Source organism: Molothrus ater, chromosome 18 (genome assembly GCF_012460135.2).
Source record: "Molothrus ater isolate BHLD 08-10-18 breed brown headed cowbird chromosome 18, BPBGC_Mater_1.1, whole genome shotgun sequence".
Classification (NCBI taxonomy): Eukaryota; Metazoa; Chordata; class Aves; order Passeriformes; family Icteridae; genus Molothrus; species Molothrus ater.
This window is the reverse complement of record NC_050495.2, coordinates 5,692,603-5,708,965: the sequence shown is the minus strand read 5'-3', so window position 1 is coordinate 5,708,965 and position 16,363 is coordinate 5,692,603. Positions and strand designations below refer to the sequence as shown.

General features: G+C 47.2%; 1 protein-coding gene across 3 annotated transcripts in view; it reads right to left on the bottom strand.

Moving 5' to 3' along the window:
• ULK1 (unc-51 like autophagy activating kinase 1) overlaps positions 1-16,140 on the bottom strand; it is a 76,319-nt gene extending 60,179 nt beyond the window's left edge. For 2 of the 3 annotated variants that reach the window (XM_054516756.1, XM_054516757.1), the window contains exons 1-5: positions 15,737-16,140; positions 15,397-15,597; positions 14,510-14,602; positions 14,374-14,415; positions 417-449 (exon numbers count right to left, since the gene is read on the bottom strand). In XM_054516756.1, the coding sequence (XP_054372731.1) occupies positions 417-449; positions 14,374-14,415; positions 14,510-14,602; positions 15,397-15,597; positions 15,737-15,790 (423 nt within the window). In that variant the 5' untranslated portion in view covers positions 15,791-16,140. The remainder of the gene's footprint in view (positions 1-416; positions 450-14,373; positions 14,416-14,509; positions 14,603-15,396; positions 15,598-15,736) is intronic. The other variant, XM_036393248.2, reaches the window with a different exon arrangement.
• Positions 16,141-16,363: the final 223 nt, after the last annotated feature.

Below are 16,363 nucleotides of genomic sequence, written 5' to 3'. Positions count from 1 at the left end.
ACATCAATGTTCCACATCATTAGGAAAAGTCAACAAGACCTCCAAGCGAGAACTGCAGAGCAAGGGAAACATTGAGAGGCTCTGCAGGTAATGTGTGTCCAGAACATTCTCTCTGGTGGATGGATGCCTGAACACTCACTCCCCTGTGGCACCGTCCTGACCCCTGAGGTTCAGTGTCTGCTTAAGCCTGGGCCTGCAGGACCTTCTGAGAGCAGCAAGAGGAAAATCCCCTGGCTGCTCTCTGCACCCACAGGCTCCAAGGCCTGAGCTGCAGATTAGATTAACAAAGCCTCACAGGTGAGACTGCCAGCAGGAAGCACCACTTGTGAAACTTGCTGATCTGCTTGAAATGGGTTTAAAATATTCAAAAAGAGAAAGAGGGAGGGAAAGGAGGTTAAAAAAACCAACACACTCACCTCCATAACCAAGTAGACAGAGTTTGCCAGTTCCTGGGGAAATAGAAAGTGGAAAATTAAGGGATTTATGCACTGAAATATTTCAGACATTTAATTGCTGTATTACCTTTTAAACAGATAATCTGTTCTCTGCTATGAGTCAGACTGAAGAAAGGGTAAAAACATTATAGGTTAATTCCCGGAAGACTGTTTGCTTTGAAAATGCCAGGTATTTAAGCATATTATTGATTTGTGAGAGTGCATCTGTTTAACCAAGCTGATCTCCTGTATTGTGGCTTGGGTCTCCATGTCCTTTCAGGCTCCAGGGATTAACAGTGGCACGCAACACAGATGCTGGCACACTGCTATCTTAGAGCCTTAATCATTTCCACATTTAACTTGGCCCTTTATAGCAGCTGTGCCCACATGAGCAGGGCTAGGCTGAACAGAAAGATAAGAGCAGCACAACTTTGGGACCTGCAATTCAACCCCGTGGCTGAAAAGTGCCCAAGTGACACCTTCCATTAGAGGGCAAAAAGGAAAGATCTCAGACAAAAAATGTAAAATTTGCCAACCATATTTTCTACATGCCTTAGCAGTGCCATTATCAGGAGGCTAAAGCTTTCTGGATCATAACAGGGGTCAACACCAGCAAAGTCCAGGCCAAATCCTCATCTTCCTAAGTTCACTACAGGTGCTGCACTGTGATGCTCTTACCATCCTGGGAGTTCACCTCCTGCCTTGGCTGACCCCTCCCCAGGCCTGGGGAAACATCCATATATCCATACTACAAGCACAGGAGAGTGCAGAGATGTGTCCCACAAAAATACAGCAGCACAGAGCCACAGCAGGAGCTTTGGTGGCTGTGGAGCACGTGGTGACACCAGTGCCAACCTGGCATATGTCCAGCAGGGCCACCAAACCACTGCCAAAGAACAGATTTGAAAACAGCCAAATACTTCAACCCTGGGTAGACCCAGGAGGTCAAATGACTAAATACTGTTGTTGAAACAGAAGTCAGACAGAAGTAGACCTACTATATAAAATCTGTAAGGTAGAACTCACTCCTACAGCCTATAAGCTAGAAGTCACTCCTAAACTCAAGACCCAGCTGGGGACACTCACAGGCAACAACTGTGTAGGTGAGTGGAGAAGTCCTGAAGGCACAGGCAGAGCATGGGACTCCATTCTCAGGGCAGCATGACTTTACTCTCAGGCTGTTTAGATACCTGTGCACCTGATTTCTCTTCTGACCCAAACCATTCCAAAACCCCCAGCATCCACCCTAGCAGCTGTTTAGTTTCCAAGCAGCCTCCACTGTCTGCTCTCATCCCTTTCGCCCTGGTCTGTCCACAGAACTCTGCCTCCCACCAAGCTGTACCAAATTCCCTGCTTTTGTCAATGCCTGGAGTCCTCAGTACCTCTTGCTTTCTCTTCTATCCTTTTAACCTTACCACCTGAAATCTGGGTTTCCAGATGTTTGCTGAAGACTGGTTGGAGGAAGATGCATTATCTGTGATTTGAGACAGCCACAGCTGCAGGGGAACTGGCCACCTTCCCTGGAGGGGCTCAAGCATCCACCACAGCCCAGAGCCACCCTCTGTTCTTACAGCTGTTCTCACTGCCGAGCTCTGCTGAGCTTTCTGAAGTCCCCTTGTTTGTTGAAAAAGCAATTTTCTGTGATACTTCAAGAAAGTGTTTGTTGCACTTCCCTGCATGACAAACACTTCTTTCAACAGGCTTTGTTTTTCAACCTCTGCATTTGAAAGCAGCATGCATTAAGTCATCCAATTTCATACACACATTGGATGAAGTGGGAAACCAGTCTATGGCTAAAAGCACCAGCCCAGGGAAGCAGTGCAAGAAGAAAACCCCAAGCATCATCACAGACTTTGCACATGACAAAGCACTGAGGGAGAATTCTCAGGAGCATTCAAAGCCCACCAGCTCCTGCTGTGCTAAGCAAGAAGAGCAGAAAGCCAAGGTTGATAAAGACACCCAGGTCTTTCACTGCTACAGGAACTGCAGCCCCAGATGTACCAGAAGATACGAGCTACACCAGAAGTGCAATGCAGCTGCTGGGGAACTCAGTGCAGAACAACTGCTAGGCACACAGGAAGTGTCTGAAGTGGTTTTTGCAGCCCAGACCAGGTTCATCACTGCCACAGAAACAGGTTTCACAGACACTTCTAGGCTAAATGTGCTGTGATCACTGCAGCTCAGTAACTCTGCACTGTAATATGCATAGTGCCAGCAGGGTTTGGGGAAGCTCAGTGTATTATTACCTATATAGGAAATGAAGAGGAACCAGAGCTTACACAAACCAAGTCCAGAAGATATTTGTAATAACTTATTAGCCAACAGCTAATGTACACTCTGCAGTATGGTTGTTTATCCACTCTACATTATTTAAAGACACTGCAAACAAACATCACCAAGGAAGTCATTGATTTTTGGCAGGCAGCGTGTGCAGTGACCAGGGTTAAACAAGGACCAGCACAGGCAAGGGGGATGCTCTGCCTGACTTTCCCAACAACAACATGACCTTGGTGGTTGGTGGTTTTATCTCTTCACTCTGTGCTGGTATGATAAGAGGGCAATGCCTGAAAGGCTTTGAGGAGAGAAGTTGGTGGCTCCCCCAACCATCACTGGCAACAGCACCCTCTGAAAATCCAACCTAACCAGGCAGAGCTGGCCAGAACACCTAGCAAGGGAATTTTCAGATCACAGTTGCCTGTAGCAAGGATAACAAACACATGTGCAGCTTCAGCATTTCAAGATCCACTTACAAGAAAGATCTGTAAAATTTTGCCAACAAAACTAAACACTTATTTCAAGAAGGGTCCCAGAAACAAACTAGTGTTTGGAAAAAGCCAGTAGAGCTTACTGTGGTTAAAATAGACTCAGCTTTCTAAAGAGACATCTGGTTTCTCAAACAGGCTGATGGACTTCTCTCAAGCTGATTCAGCAGCAGAAACTACTTCTTGTCCATTTTTATCCTTCCACTATATTTATGATTTTTTCATTAACAAAACAAGGAAAAAAATACTGCAAGCCAAATTCTGCAAGCTACCAGTTTCTCTGAAAACCAAAGCAAAATGCCCAACCCACTCATTTCCACATCAAGAAAAGTATTACAGTTTGCTCTATTTTTGCAGAGGCTTATTTTCAAGAAGTGTTACAGATAATTTCCTCTGGACCTCTTATTCACATGTGCCAGTCTGTACAGCCAAGCCTAATCCTGTCCCTAAACAAGCTCAATGAAGGGAACAGCACAGACACAACCCCTAACTTTTCCTGTCATCACAAAGGGCAGCAGTACCCTGACCATGCCCCACAATGGCAGCAAAACGCCTCTGCCAAAGGCATTAAGCTGATAATTAATCAGTCTGGATCATTGCCTGGCTTGTTCTTGCAGCAGAGGCCCCAGTGATGAAGTTACAATTTAATTGAGTGTAAAAATAGGCAACAGCCTCTGCTGTCTACAAATAACACACATCTGCTGATGGAGGACAAAGAAATGAAGAAACCTCATTTGGCAATACACCATAAATCACCCCAAGACTGTGCTCTGTTAGAATTCCTCACTGTGACACCAGGAGACATGGTGTTATGGACAGTAAGACCCAACTGTCCTGTCTCCCTTTAAATTTTCTCTCCACCCATACTGGAAGGTGGCATGATCCTCTTCTTGGAAAGAGTGTGTTTAGGTGTGTCCAAAGGGAAATGTCTGGGTGTACCCACAGTTAGTCATCCTCCTACCACAGCTTAAAAAGTCTGAGAGAGGAATTTTCCTTAGAAAAATCCTCCTCTGCACTCTACCCCTGAGCTCAGCCTGCCACCAAGTTTAGAAAGATGCTCAGGAATGGCAAAAAGCGGAAATTTGATTACACAACACTCCAAGATTCTCTCAGCAGTGCAGTGTTCTCACCAATCTGTGTGAGACCAGTGCTGTAGTACACTCTGGGGGAAAACCAGCTAAGAATGCCTTCTACCTCACACAAGGCCTCTTTTCTAGGGCAACTGGGAAGAACATTGAAGATGAAGGCAGCTCCAGGGTTACACCCATGTGCTGAGCACTGTGGGGCTGAAAAGGCTCCTGTTGCCTACAGTAGAGGAACCATAAGCACTCAAGTCTCAAGACTTGTTTTACCACTTTCCTGGGTGTTTGCTGGCATCCCTGTGATGGCAGAGGGTTTGTGCCTCTCAGGAGATATCTCCCACAAGCTGCTCAACACCACCTCTCCAACAGCACCCAGAGATGCTGCCAAGCTAAGATAATTTTGCTGCACATGGATCTCTCTAAGCAGGGCCAGAACTTCACCAACTGCACTAACACAACAGAAGCACAACATAAAGCTGAGGGTCTGACAGTGGAAGATAACTCAACACCAACTGAAAGCTAAGCTTTTCCATTTCTTTTTTGTTACTTCCCCTTCTCACTGCAGCAGAACCACTGTGTATCACATCCTCCTGTTTTGCCAGCAGGACTTCATGGAGCCAGTACCTTTCTGACCTGTGGTCTCCAGTTATTGCTTTCTGACAGTGGCACTGGAGTCAAACACAGTCCAAACAAACACAACTTTGCTTTACAGAAGCCAGTTCTTAGGCCAATGGCACTTGGAAAATCCCTAGCTCAGGCAGGGGCTCCCAAACTGACTGGGTTTGGGAAAAACAAACCTGCTGTTCTAAAGAGAGGAAAACAGCTTTGCAAAAAGTAAAATCTCTTAGAACTGTTTCACTGTGGCTCACAGTTTGGCTTGAGCAGGCTAGCCTCTGAAAAGGGAAAGGAAAACTGTCATGATATGCAAGGATTATCTTCTGATGCATCTATTGGAACGAAAGGGAGATAAGGGACAACAGCAACATCCATCAGAAGTGTGGGAGAACCTATCATTGCTCATCCTTTGGAAAACTGATCTAAAGCAAATAGAAGATATTCACATGGTTTTTGACCCCAAGTGAAAAGAAAAACAGGTCTCAGAGCCTTTTATTCTCTGGCCCTGGTTATCCTCCTCACTCCTCCTGAACATCATCAATAAGGAACTCAAGAACATTTTGAGCAGGCTTCCAATTCAGGAGACAATTAACTCCGATGAAGAAAGGTAAAACCTACTGCTACTGACTGGAAAGTGTTATTTCCAGAGTCAGCAGATCTGTGACTTTCCAAAATAATGAGGGCTTCTAATTTCTTAATGTAGATCCCATGGAGTAAGCATCAGAAACAAGACCTGGCAAGGCCCACCATGTTCTGTCCACAATTAGCCCACAGCTGGCCATTGACTGCATTCTGCTTCCTTCTGACCTGCCAGCTTGCTCTAGGACATGGAGCAAGCAGAAGGGAGGCCCTGCAGCACAAAAATGGTTGATGGGTGGCCTTGCAGCAGGCAGATTTTTGTAGAACTGGAAGAACAGTGATGCCAAGGGTCAGCACTGCCCATTGCCCCATTCCAGGCACTACTGTACTCTCCACTGTACAACAGATGAGCTGTTTCAGGACAGGTTGTACTTCAGGACAGATTAAAAACAGCAGGAAAACCACATTCTCTGGTACTACACAGGCTTCAGGAAGGGAGGGAGACTATTTCCCATTTCCCTGGCAAGAGTTCTAAAGTCTGCTTGCATGACATTAGAAAACAAACAGGACAATGTCATGTCCATGGAGCTGCTCTTTCCCAAGCAGCTCATACCACCACAGCCAGATAGGATCACTGCTGGTGAGGCAGCTCAGCCTTCAAGTGACCTGGAGAAACTTCACCATCCCTTCCACTGGGCATGAGCTTCCAACAGGGTCCTTCAGTCCAGCCCCACCTTTCCCCCCAGCTGGGCACAGCCCTGCTGCTGGGCTTCACAAATTCACTGCTGGCCTCAAACAGAGCACTGAGACCCAACACACTTGCAGAGAGCTCAGACAGAAAAACCTGACTCTCCTCCTGTGGGGCCTCTGCAGGGCAGCACACTACAGCAAGTCACAGCTGGAGCCACCACTGAACCTAACCACAGAAACCAAAGCATGGGATGCACATCCTAATGGGGTACAGAAAAGTGCTGGGTTTCACAGGTCACAGAGCTTCCAGGCAAGACCAAGAACATGCACATCAGAGCAAATTAAGACTTGTGCTGCTGGAGCACTGAAAGGCAACCCCTTCTTACAGCAGTCACGTTGCTCTGGGGGTAACACTGCAGCTCCTACAGCATCTGGGACCCCCCAGCCATGCACTGCCCAAAGACCACTGAATGCAGGCTGCAGCAGAGAATGTAGGAAAAAAAGAGCAGCAGAATCCTGAAAAGTTTGGACTTTCTGACATGGGGTGGAAGTATTACCCCTTTGCCAACAGGCAGAATATTATCTAGAAGCTTTTTCAAACAAAAGCAAGCTCCTATGCAAATAGCAATGCATTATATTAATGCTATCAAGAGAGGAAACTACAGAATTCTAAAAACAATGACAAAAATAATCAAGACCCGATTTGCTTTTCTGTATTTATTCCTCATCTCCTTCTTGTATCACAGCCATACCATAAACTGAACATTTAAGGTTGAATTCCCCATTTCCTTAAGCTCAGTCACATGTAGTTGAATTAAATCCTTGCATACCTTAAAGTTGCATTTTATGAGCCTGCCCAATGAGAAGGGGTAGTGGGGGAGAGCTAAGGGTTGAGGTGGATATTTCAGTTTTAATCACACTCATTGAGATACATTAATTTATTGAGATATGTGCAACTACAAGCAAAGTGACTCAGTCCTGAGGTTTGATTAACGTAGTCCCCCTGATAAAGTTGAGAACTGCTTGTTTTTTAATGGTATATACCAAACACAATCTGATACTCTGCAAGAGTTGTTTTGGTTTGGGTTTTTCTGGTGTGTTTGTTTTCTTTTTTTTTTAAAGCAACTCTGAAAATTAGAGGTCTGACCTCCCAGGGTTTTCTATGGCAGCTGCATGAGTGACTGGCCTTTGCAAGTCTCTTTTCCATCCATTTATTTCATACTTCATTCACCAGATTTAAGAAAACAAGCCCACTTGTTACCACAAAGGGGTGGAAACAAGGGGTATAAAGAAAAAGAGCATGCATTTTCTTTCAAATAAGAACAGCCTTAATTTAAGAAGGGAAAAAATCCAGTTACTGGAAGCCAGAGAAACACAAGATCAAATCTGCACTATTTAAACAACAGAGAAATTAGCACTTTTTAACATATTTAGTATGCTGGCTATGATTGCCAACCAAATGAAAAGAGCATCAAATGCAAATGAAGAGGGTGAGTGCAGGGTGAGGTGACAAAGCACCCAAGGGGACACACAGAGCCCACCCCACAGCCCCTGGGCTGCCTCCCAGCCCTGCCTGGAGTCCCTGGGGTCCCTATCACAGCAGCAGCTCCCACACCGTGGGCCACCAATGCACTCAGAGCTGGCTGGGAGTCTCCCCTTCCCTGGAGGTTTTTAAGATGCTTTGCTAAATGGGATCTCTAATGACTTAAAATTATGCATCTTTCATTCCCCCCCACTGGAACCACAGTCTGGTTGATCCCCACTATGCCAGCTCAGCTGACCTAATTCCTCCTGTTATTCTGATGCTAGGAGACAAGCCAGGTGCTCCTGCAGCCAGACTGAACATTACTGCCCTAAGCAACCAGTGATGCACAATTTGATTCATTTCTATCGGCCCCCCTTGAAACAACCTTGCTTAGTAAACAGATGCAGCTCTGAGATCCACACTCTGCATTTTCACAGCATCTCTGTGTTTATGGTAGTATTAAAGGTCTGCACATTATAAAGCTGGAGACAATGCACAATTAAAGGGCCTCTTCGCTATACAGTAAGCACAGCAGAGGTTCCAAAGCTATCTATGGGCAGGGCTCGTCCCTGCATTCTGCTGTGAACATTTGTTATTACATTTCTCAGACAGGAAACCTAACATCTGAAGACAATTAAGATGCTTTCTCTTAATCAAAGTATGTTTAGGTCTGCACCTGAGAAACATTGCCTTGGAAGATCACATCATTCATGTTCATTTTCCACCAAATGTGCCATTTGCTCCTGCTACATGAACATAAGTAACAGCAGGGAAAAAAAAAACACCAGCCAGACAACAAAAAACACACAGCAAAACCATGTATACTTATTCTGAAAACAAAACCAAAGCAAAAACCTCTCCTTGCCTTTGCATGGACCACCCCCTCTGCTGACCACCCCTGTGCTTAGCTTCTCATTCCCACTGGATCTCACTTCTGGGATGGAGGCAGTTTGCCTCATGGAAAACCCACATCCAGTTCTCTGGATGTTTTTCCAAGGCAAACCAGAGCCATCCAGCTTGGATTCCTACCACCAGCACCAACCCTCTGTTTGCTGGTCTGTGCAAAGCTTTTCAGGTGGTATCAACAGGTGGGAATGCAGGAGGAGAAGGGAGGACACACAAAGTGAATTGTACCCTCCATTCTCCATACAAGAATGAGCACTAATATGAGCTTTTGAGACACACAGGTTTATTGCAGTTTCACAGTTCAGTGGCAAGTTCAGTCTAGTCACAAAACTAAATCTTTCAAGTAGGCTTTGGTTTGATCCTATAAATATTTGAAATAAATTTAAGCAGTGTTTTTCCACCTGAATTTAATCCCACCCAGCCACTGATTAGGAGACACCTCTTCCCACCCATCATCCAAATCTTCACCTCCTTGCTCTGCTCACTCCAAATGTGTTCAGTCCTCACAAGGATTTACACAGTGGAAATTTTCATGGTGGAAACACTGGTGGAGCTTCAAGACCAGCAGCACAAACAGCAGCCACCAGAGCTTTGCTATCAAACTGTGAACACAACAGCCTTCCAGTTTCCTATTACTGCTGGGAAACATTCCTTAATCTGTCATTATAGGCTGAGTAATGCTACCTTCAACAGGAGCTTTGGAGACCATTAACCACCACGTTGCTGGCTCTTCCATGACACCTTAATCATGTGAGAGGAACACAGGTGTGTGCTTCACACACAGCATGAGTAAAACAGTGACCATAATTTCAGAAATGTGGCAAGACAACTCCCTCTAAAAAAAGCCCATGACTGAGGTCTATATTTAGTGGTCAACATTAGCTGGATGTTTCTGTGACCTGCACAGTGGGATACTTGGCTGGGGAAGCCAGCATCAAATCAAAGTTCAACACTACAGAACTCTCAACTCTCCGCAAACATGGCCATTCTGGTCCACTAAATTCCCAAACATTTCCCTACAAAACAACTGGCAGAGGGTGGCTGTGTTTTCATCCTTTCCTCTTCTAGCTCTAAATTAAGCCAGATTCAATCTTCAGTAAGAGTGATTCCCTTCAACAGATGCGAGGATGCTGACGGAGCAGGACAGCAGACACCCCATTCTTGTCTGCAGCACAAACAGAAAGAGGATTGCTTGGCAGTTCAGAGAGCTGCACTTTACACCCACTCACCAGGCAAGCTGCCAGCTTTGCTAGGGGATGGAATTAAAACAGGGTTTAAGCAGGCAGCCTGACCTCAGGAGAGCAATCTCCCAGACACAGAGTGCCTCTTCAGTCATTCCAAGTGCCTCAGTGGAGCCCTGTCTCCAGAGACAGAGCATGTAAACAGCAGTGCCTGAGGAACAGAAGATCCTGCATGAGGTGGCACGAGAGGTGGCCAGGCATGAGGTGACACTGCAGCAGCACTGATTCACCCAGCCCCACGCTCATCAGAGCACTGCTGCAGCAGAGGTGAGCGGTGCTGGAGGGCACACAGAAGGACACTGCTGTCCACAGGGTCCTGGGGGACAGCAGGAGGCACGTACACAAGATGCAGAGTAGCATCTAAAGGCTCTGTGTCAGAAAAAGGGTGATGGTGCAGCCAGCACAGCACATCACAGCCCAGCAGCCATAGCTCTATTGATCACAAGGACTTTCTACACAGCAGCAACACAAGGCTGTCATTACCTGGCTCTCAAGACCAGCCCAGGGTGACTGATCACTAACCTGAGAAGCATTTGTTCTGCCACCCATGCCTTAATCCATGTGCACAAGAAAAATCTGCACTGCAAGGACTCTGTGTTCTTTGTCTCCAGGTGATACAGTCATCGCTGCAGAAATATTTTTGGTGAGTCTGTACCAGGTGACTGAGTAAAGCATTTGTCTCAGCTCATCCCAAACTGGTGAGTATAATCAATCTACCTGTTACCAAAGTGTAGAAAGCAGACCCTGAGGTAACATAGGCTGAGCCAGAAACGTCACAGCACAGTGTCTCGTGTGCCTTTAACAGCTGTGTTACTGCAACCAGTCCATCCCACCCATCCAGAAACTGGGGGGCTAAAACCTAACACAAAAACCACCTGATATCCACTCAAGCACAGTCATAGCTAGGCTGCTTTAAGAAACAAGTTCAGCTCACAGTGCACAACTAGGGAAAAATCTGTCAGTAAAATAATCCTTCTTATTTCATGCAGGAAAATGCTTTCTAATATCCAAAGCATGACACATCCAGATTCAGCAGATTTTCTGCCCTAGCACCAGCACAGCCATATATGAAATATTCAGCTGACATATATTCAATCTGAGGCAGCTGGCACAGAACAGGGAGGGAAAGACACCCAGAATCTCCCACTGCCCAAAGATCTTAGCTATGTATGCAGGAACTTCTGCCTAGTGCTGGAAGAAATTTTCTGGCACACAGGGCTCCCAGGATCTGACAAGTCCAAGGGTTCCCTTCCTATCATTCAATCTCCTCAGCTCATCAAGTGGTCTCTGATCTGATCACAGATTTAATGTCCTGAGACCCAAAGGAAACCAAAGCAAGCCCCACACACCAGAGCACATGTGCTAAGCTTTTCCTGTCAATGAACACGAAGAGTTGAGCTGATCCTGAGTCATGGAGACCAGTTTTCCAAGAAACTTTATTTCTATACCAAGTCCTCCTTTGGCAGAAACCATCATTTGTTGTTACTAATTTGCACCTTAAGGAACAAGGGCTCATTTGGCTGTTGTCAGAGTAAAAGGATTTCTGGTACCCAGATGTCCCTCTGGAGCACTCAGCTCCTCTTTGCTGCAGACTGGGGACCCCAGCCTGCCAGCTGAGGGGTCAGGTAGTGCTCAGCAGCAACTAATATACCCCACACAGGGTGGAACACAGCTTTTACTGTCTGCCAAACACCTCCTGTGCCTAGGAAAAACCCACACCACAACTCCATCCTGACACTAAATAGACAGCACTTTTAGAAATGTGGTTTAGTAAGATTTATCCTCTTTTTGAGCAGGGGTTCTTGCATTAGGCTCCTAAACTATTAACATCACCTCTCATTAATATGAGAGCACATATAATGGGAATATGCATATTTCATTTTGTGAGCCATTCTCATGTACTGATGCTGTACTAAGGACTCCAGCAAGGGGATCTATAAAAGTCCAGTTGCTGCACTTTTATGGATTAAACATTCATCAGAATCCTTTATTCCTAGGAAGTTTCTTATTTTGTCATTATTTATGAACCAATATCACAAAGATCTGTGAAATGAGAAGGAACACAGCAATTTTTCCCAGATTTGAAGGATGAATTAAGGGTGAGAGCTGCTCGTCAGTACTAAATGTCAGTACTGCAAGTGTTTGTCTGGAGCAAATCTAGCCTTACATCAAAAATCTCATGTTGTGAGAGGTCTGGCTAACATGAGTTTTTAACCAGGAAAATGTAAATGAAAGCATCATTGGGTGTAGTCACTCGCTTAAAGCCACTGTGGTTTTGGTAACCATTTCCTTGTGTGCAAGAAACACACGAGTAAAAGTCAGAGTCACTGTTGACAGGCAGTGCAGAGGAAGGGAGGACACAAAATGCAATGACAGACAAAGCTACAGGGCAACAATAAGTTTCACAGGAAGTATTTTTTTCCCTTTTGCTCTATGTTGTAATACAAGACTAAACATCTTCTACTTTAGAAAGCCTACAAGTAAGGATTCAATTAACTGCAAATAAGGTATTTTTGAGGATACACATGCAGCTATGAATGAAGCTCCTGATCTGGTATCAGGGGAGCAATGTGAGTCGTTGTCTTTTCCACAAAGTAAGGAAAGGTGGGCAGAAGCCAGCCTTCCACAGACCTGCACTTTTACCTTTGCAGATAATTTACTCTCACACAACCCCTAAGCAGACACAGAGCAAGACCAAACACTCAGACACACTAAACACACAACATATGTGGGTTAACTGTGACAGACTGTCTGGTAATAGATCACCTCCCACCAGAGGAGAGTCCACACCCAATGCCCCCTAAATAATCTCATTTTCTCTAAGAAATCAAATTACCCAGGTCATACAAGGACTCTATGACAAAGCTGGTAACTAAGCACAAACCTGGGCATGCCTTGAGCCCTGGACCATTCTTAAGTGTCCTGTTTTGTGGTATCTGACATAGCTTCTTGCTAAAATCTCACCAGACTACACTGCTAAACACAGAATTTGATAAAGCTCATCCCAAAAGGAGAAAAACACATTTCTATAATTGCAACAGTGATGAAATTGCTCCTTTTGCAGAAAACGTCTTTTGAGTTGCTTCCTACTCAGCAGTAATTTGAAGCAGGGAGAGGAATCTAACAAAAGTGTTGAAAGATCTCAGTAAGCATAAATACTTCATACAAATGCTAACTATGGAGTGCAGGAGCAGCCAGTCACTCTCTCAAGTGAAAAGTTATTAAGCAAATTAGGAAGGTACAGAGAATGAAAAGGAAAAAAAAAAAAAACCCAACAAACAAAAACATCCAGACCATGAGACCTAGTGCTCCAAGTGGGCTGAGCCCACAGGAAGCTTTCCCAGCTACTCTGCAGCGCTCATCAGCCCAAAGGCTGCTTTGCCAGATGAGCTCAGGAGCAGAGCACAGCCATCCAAGGAGAGTTCCCAGCAGCAATCCTGCTCCCCAGGGCAGCCCTGCAGAGCCCCCCGCTCCGGCAGGGAGGGACCCAGGGCTGTCCCAGCTCCGGGGCTGCGGCACAGCGGGTGACACCGAGTGACACCGAGTGACAGCGGCGGACTACAGCACCCAGCAGGCACCGCCGGGGCTGACGCGGAGCCACCGGAGCCAATCCACGGCACAAGGAGGAAATGTCAACAAACACGGCGGCCTGCGGGACGCGTGATACCGGCGACAGGGCAGGACACGGCCGATAAGCCACGCCAGGGCCGGCCGGGGGTGGTCACACAGCCGTCACCCACCCTGGACTGCAGCCCTTCACCCTTCAGCACCGCCTGGACCGCAGCCCTTCATCCTCCAGCACCGCCTTTCCATCCCGCAGCGTTATTTTTTAAAAAGCGTTCACAAACGGCAAAGAAAACTTGCCCCGTTATCAAGCAGGATTTAACAAATAATCAAGGAGGAAAAAATAAATTTAAAACTGGATGGTTCGCGTTTCGCAGCAGATGGGTTTTAGCCCCTCTAGATTAGATTGTCGGGGCTGGCTTTGAAGGAAAAATGTCTGCTGCAATTTTTAACACTTAACACTTAGTGACGACCACAAGGACAACAGAAAAAATGCAAATTAAAATCCTCTGGAGCTAAGACAATCGTATGCTACAAAGTCATGCTTGCGCTATTTTCGCATGGCCTACGAAAAAGAAATTTTCTCAGGGAGTGTATCCAGACCAGAGAAATAAAATAAAGAAGTGGGCATGCCAAAAATAACTACTGATTTTATTTCTAACATTTTGAGAACTTAAAAGCTTCCAGCACAGACGTATTCACCACACTGCATTTCACTGTGTAACATCCTGGAGCAGAAGCTCCCACCTCAACTCCCAATTGCACATGAGTTGTCTGGTCCAGCCAACAACTAACACATGATCTGCTGTATTTGTTTATCTTTCCATAACTTATCAGAAGGCTTTCTCTCCCCCCCACCTCCCCCCACCCCGAGTACACATCAGAATACAAACACTTGTTAAAAAGTGAAATTTCACAAACGCCATTCAACTTTTCCCAAATTTAGAATGCTTTGACATAATTGAATGTATTTACCTGGAAGTCATACAAGGCAACAATGTTTTCATGTTTCAATTCCTAGAAAAAGCAAAAAAAAAAAAATACCATAAGCTAGGAGCAACAAAGGGCATATAGAATAAAGACTGAAGAAAATAAGCCAGTCTTCCTTTACCTTAAGAATTTTTATTTCCTTGCCTAGCAGTGTTTGTGATTTCGCAAGGTTCTTCTTGTTAATACATTTCACAGCTACTTCCAGCTCAGGTTTCTGAAACAGTACATAAATAACACAAACAAATGTAAATTTCACCATTCATTCACATTAGGATAAGCAGCCTCTTAACAGATTACAAATTCTACTGAAAGAAGTGTCTTGCAGCACCGGTAAAGGCCTCTCACTTCACATCCTAATGCCTTCTCTTTACTTGTTCAGACTTGCCCTTTCCTGAATTATGCTTGTCAGCCCAAGGAGAAAAGCCCAAGGTTTAGGTTTTTGTTACTACTTCATGCAATGATTATCCTCTTATTTAATCACTAGAAATAAATGCACTGTGGGAGCCGTGGCTTATCCCAAGCACTAATGATGGAAAATCCACTGCCGGATTGGTTTCCTTTTATTTACCAGTAAGAGATTTCTCCTCCTCCTTGAAAAATTAAGTGGAGAAGACTTCACAGACACAAACACACAAAAATCCCAAACAAAGTAAAGAGTTCTTTTCATAGATAGTGTGTAGGGATTTTTTTCTCCCTTGTTTTGGAGGTGGGGACGGGTTTTGAGTGGATCTGGGAGGCAGCTGACGGCCTCCCAGCCCCAAGGTGAAGCCACCTGCCCGGCTCCTGCCGGGACACACACCTGCTTGGAAGAAACTCCAAGGCGAACAATAATAAATAAAAATAAGCACCCCAAGCCCAGGATGATGCCCAGGCTGGCAAGAGCCGCCGCTTGCGGCGGGGATGCGGCGACCGGGGCGCGCTGCCCCCACCTCGGCCCAGAGCAGGAAATAAATAAATAAATGAAAAGCAGAAGCGGGGAGGGTGGAAATAAAAAGCAGGGATTCTCACCTCTTTGTGCCTGCCTTTGAAGACGACGGCGAAGGCTCCGTGCCCGATCAGGTCCTTCCTGCTGAACTCAAACTTTCCCACCGTCTCCATGGCGCTGCGCCGGGGGGTCCCGGGGGCCGGCGGCGAGGCTGCGGCCGGGACGGCTTCAGAGCTGCAAAGGGACGAGGAGGAGGAGGAGGATGGCGGTGATGAAGGAGCTGCCTTTAAAGAAAATCAAACCTCTCCCAATCCAAACACGACGGGGGTACCCCCCGCCACCGCCCCCCTCGGAGCGGTCGGGAGCCGGAGCAGCCCCGCTCCCGCCGGCCCCGGCAGCTCCGCGCCGGGCTGCGCTGCCCACCTCGCCCTCGTCCATGGGCTGCCTCTTCCTGCCGAGCGGCCGGGAGCCGGGCATTGTCAGCGGCCGGGGCGAAGCTGGCTCCTCAGCAGCGGGCCTCCCCCATCTCCTCCTCGGGCCGGGCCGGCGCGGCTCCTCGGGCCCCGCTTCAGGCGGGGCTCCCCATGCCGAGCCCCGGCCCCCCCGCCGGCAGGCGCGGCTTCGCCGAGAGTCCACCTTAAGCGCGATCCACCTTAACGCCCGGTCCGCCTCACGGCAGCGCTCCACCTTAAGCGCGATCCACCTTAAGGGCCGCCCGCGCCCCCGGCTGTGAGCGCTGGCGGGGCCGGGGTCGCGGGGCCGGGGTCGCTCCGCGGGAGCCGCCGCTCGCTCGGCCGGGCCCGGACAAAGCTGTGCGGAGCGGAGCGGGAGTGCCGGGCGGCGCAGGCGCGATGTGCGGCGGGGGAGGCGGTGGGCAGGCAGGCGGGCAGAGCGGCGGCGGCACCTGAGGCGGAGCGGCCGGGCCCGGCACATTTAAAGGCGCCGCCTGCCGAGCGCCTGAGTCAGCGCCGCGCTGCCGCGGCCCCCGAGCCGGCGGCCCGGGAGGGCTCCTGGCAGCCACCCGTCCCGGCCTTTGGGAGGTGACACAAC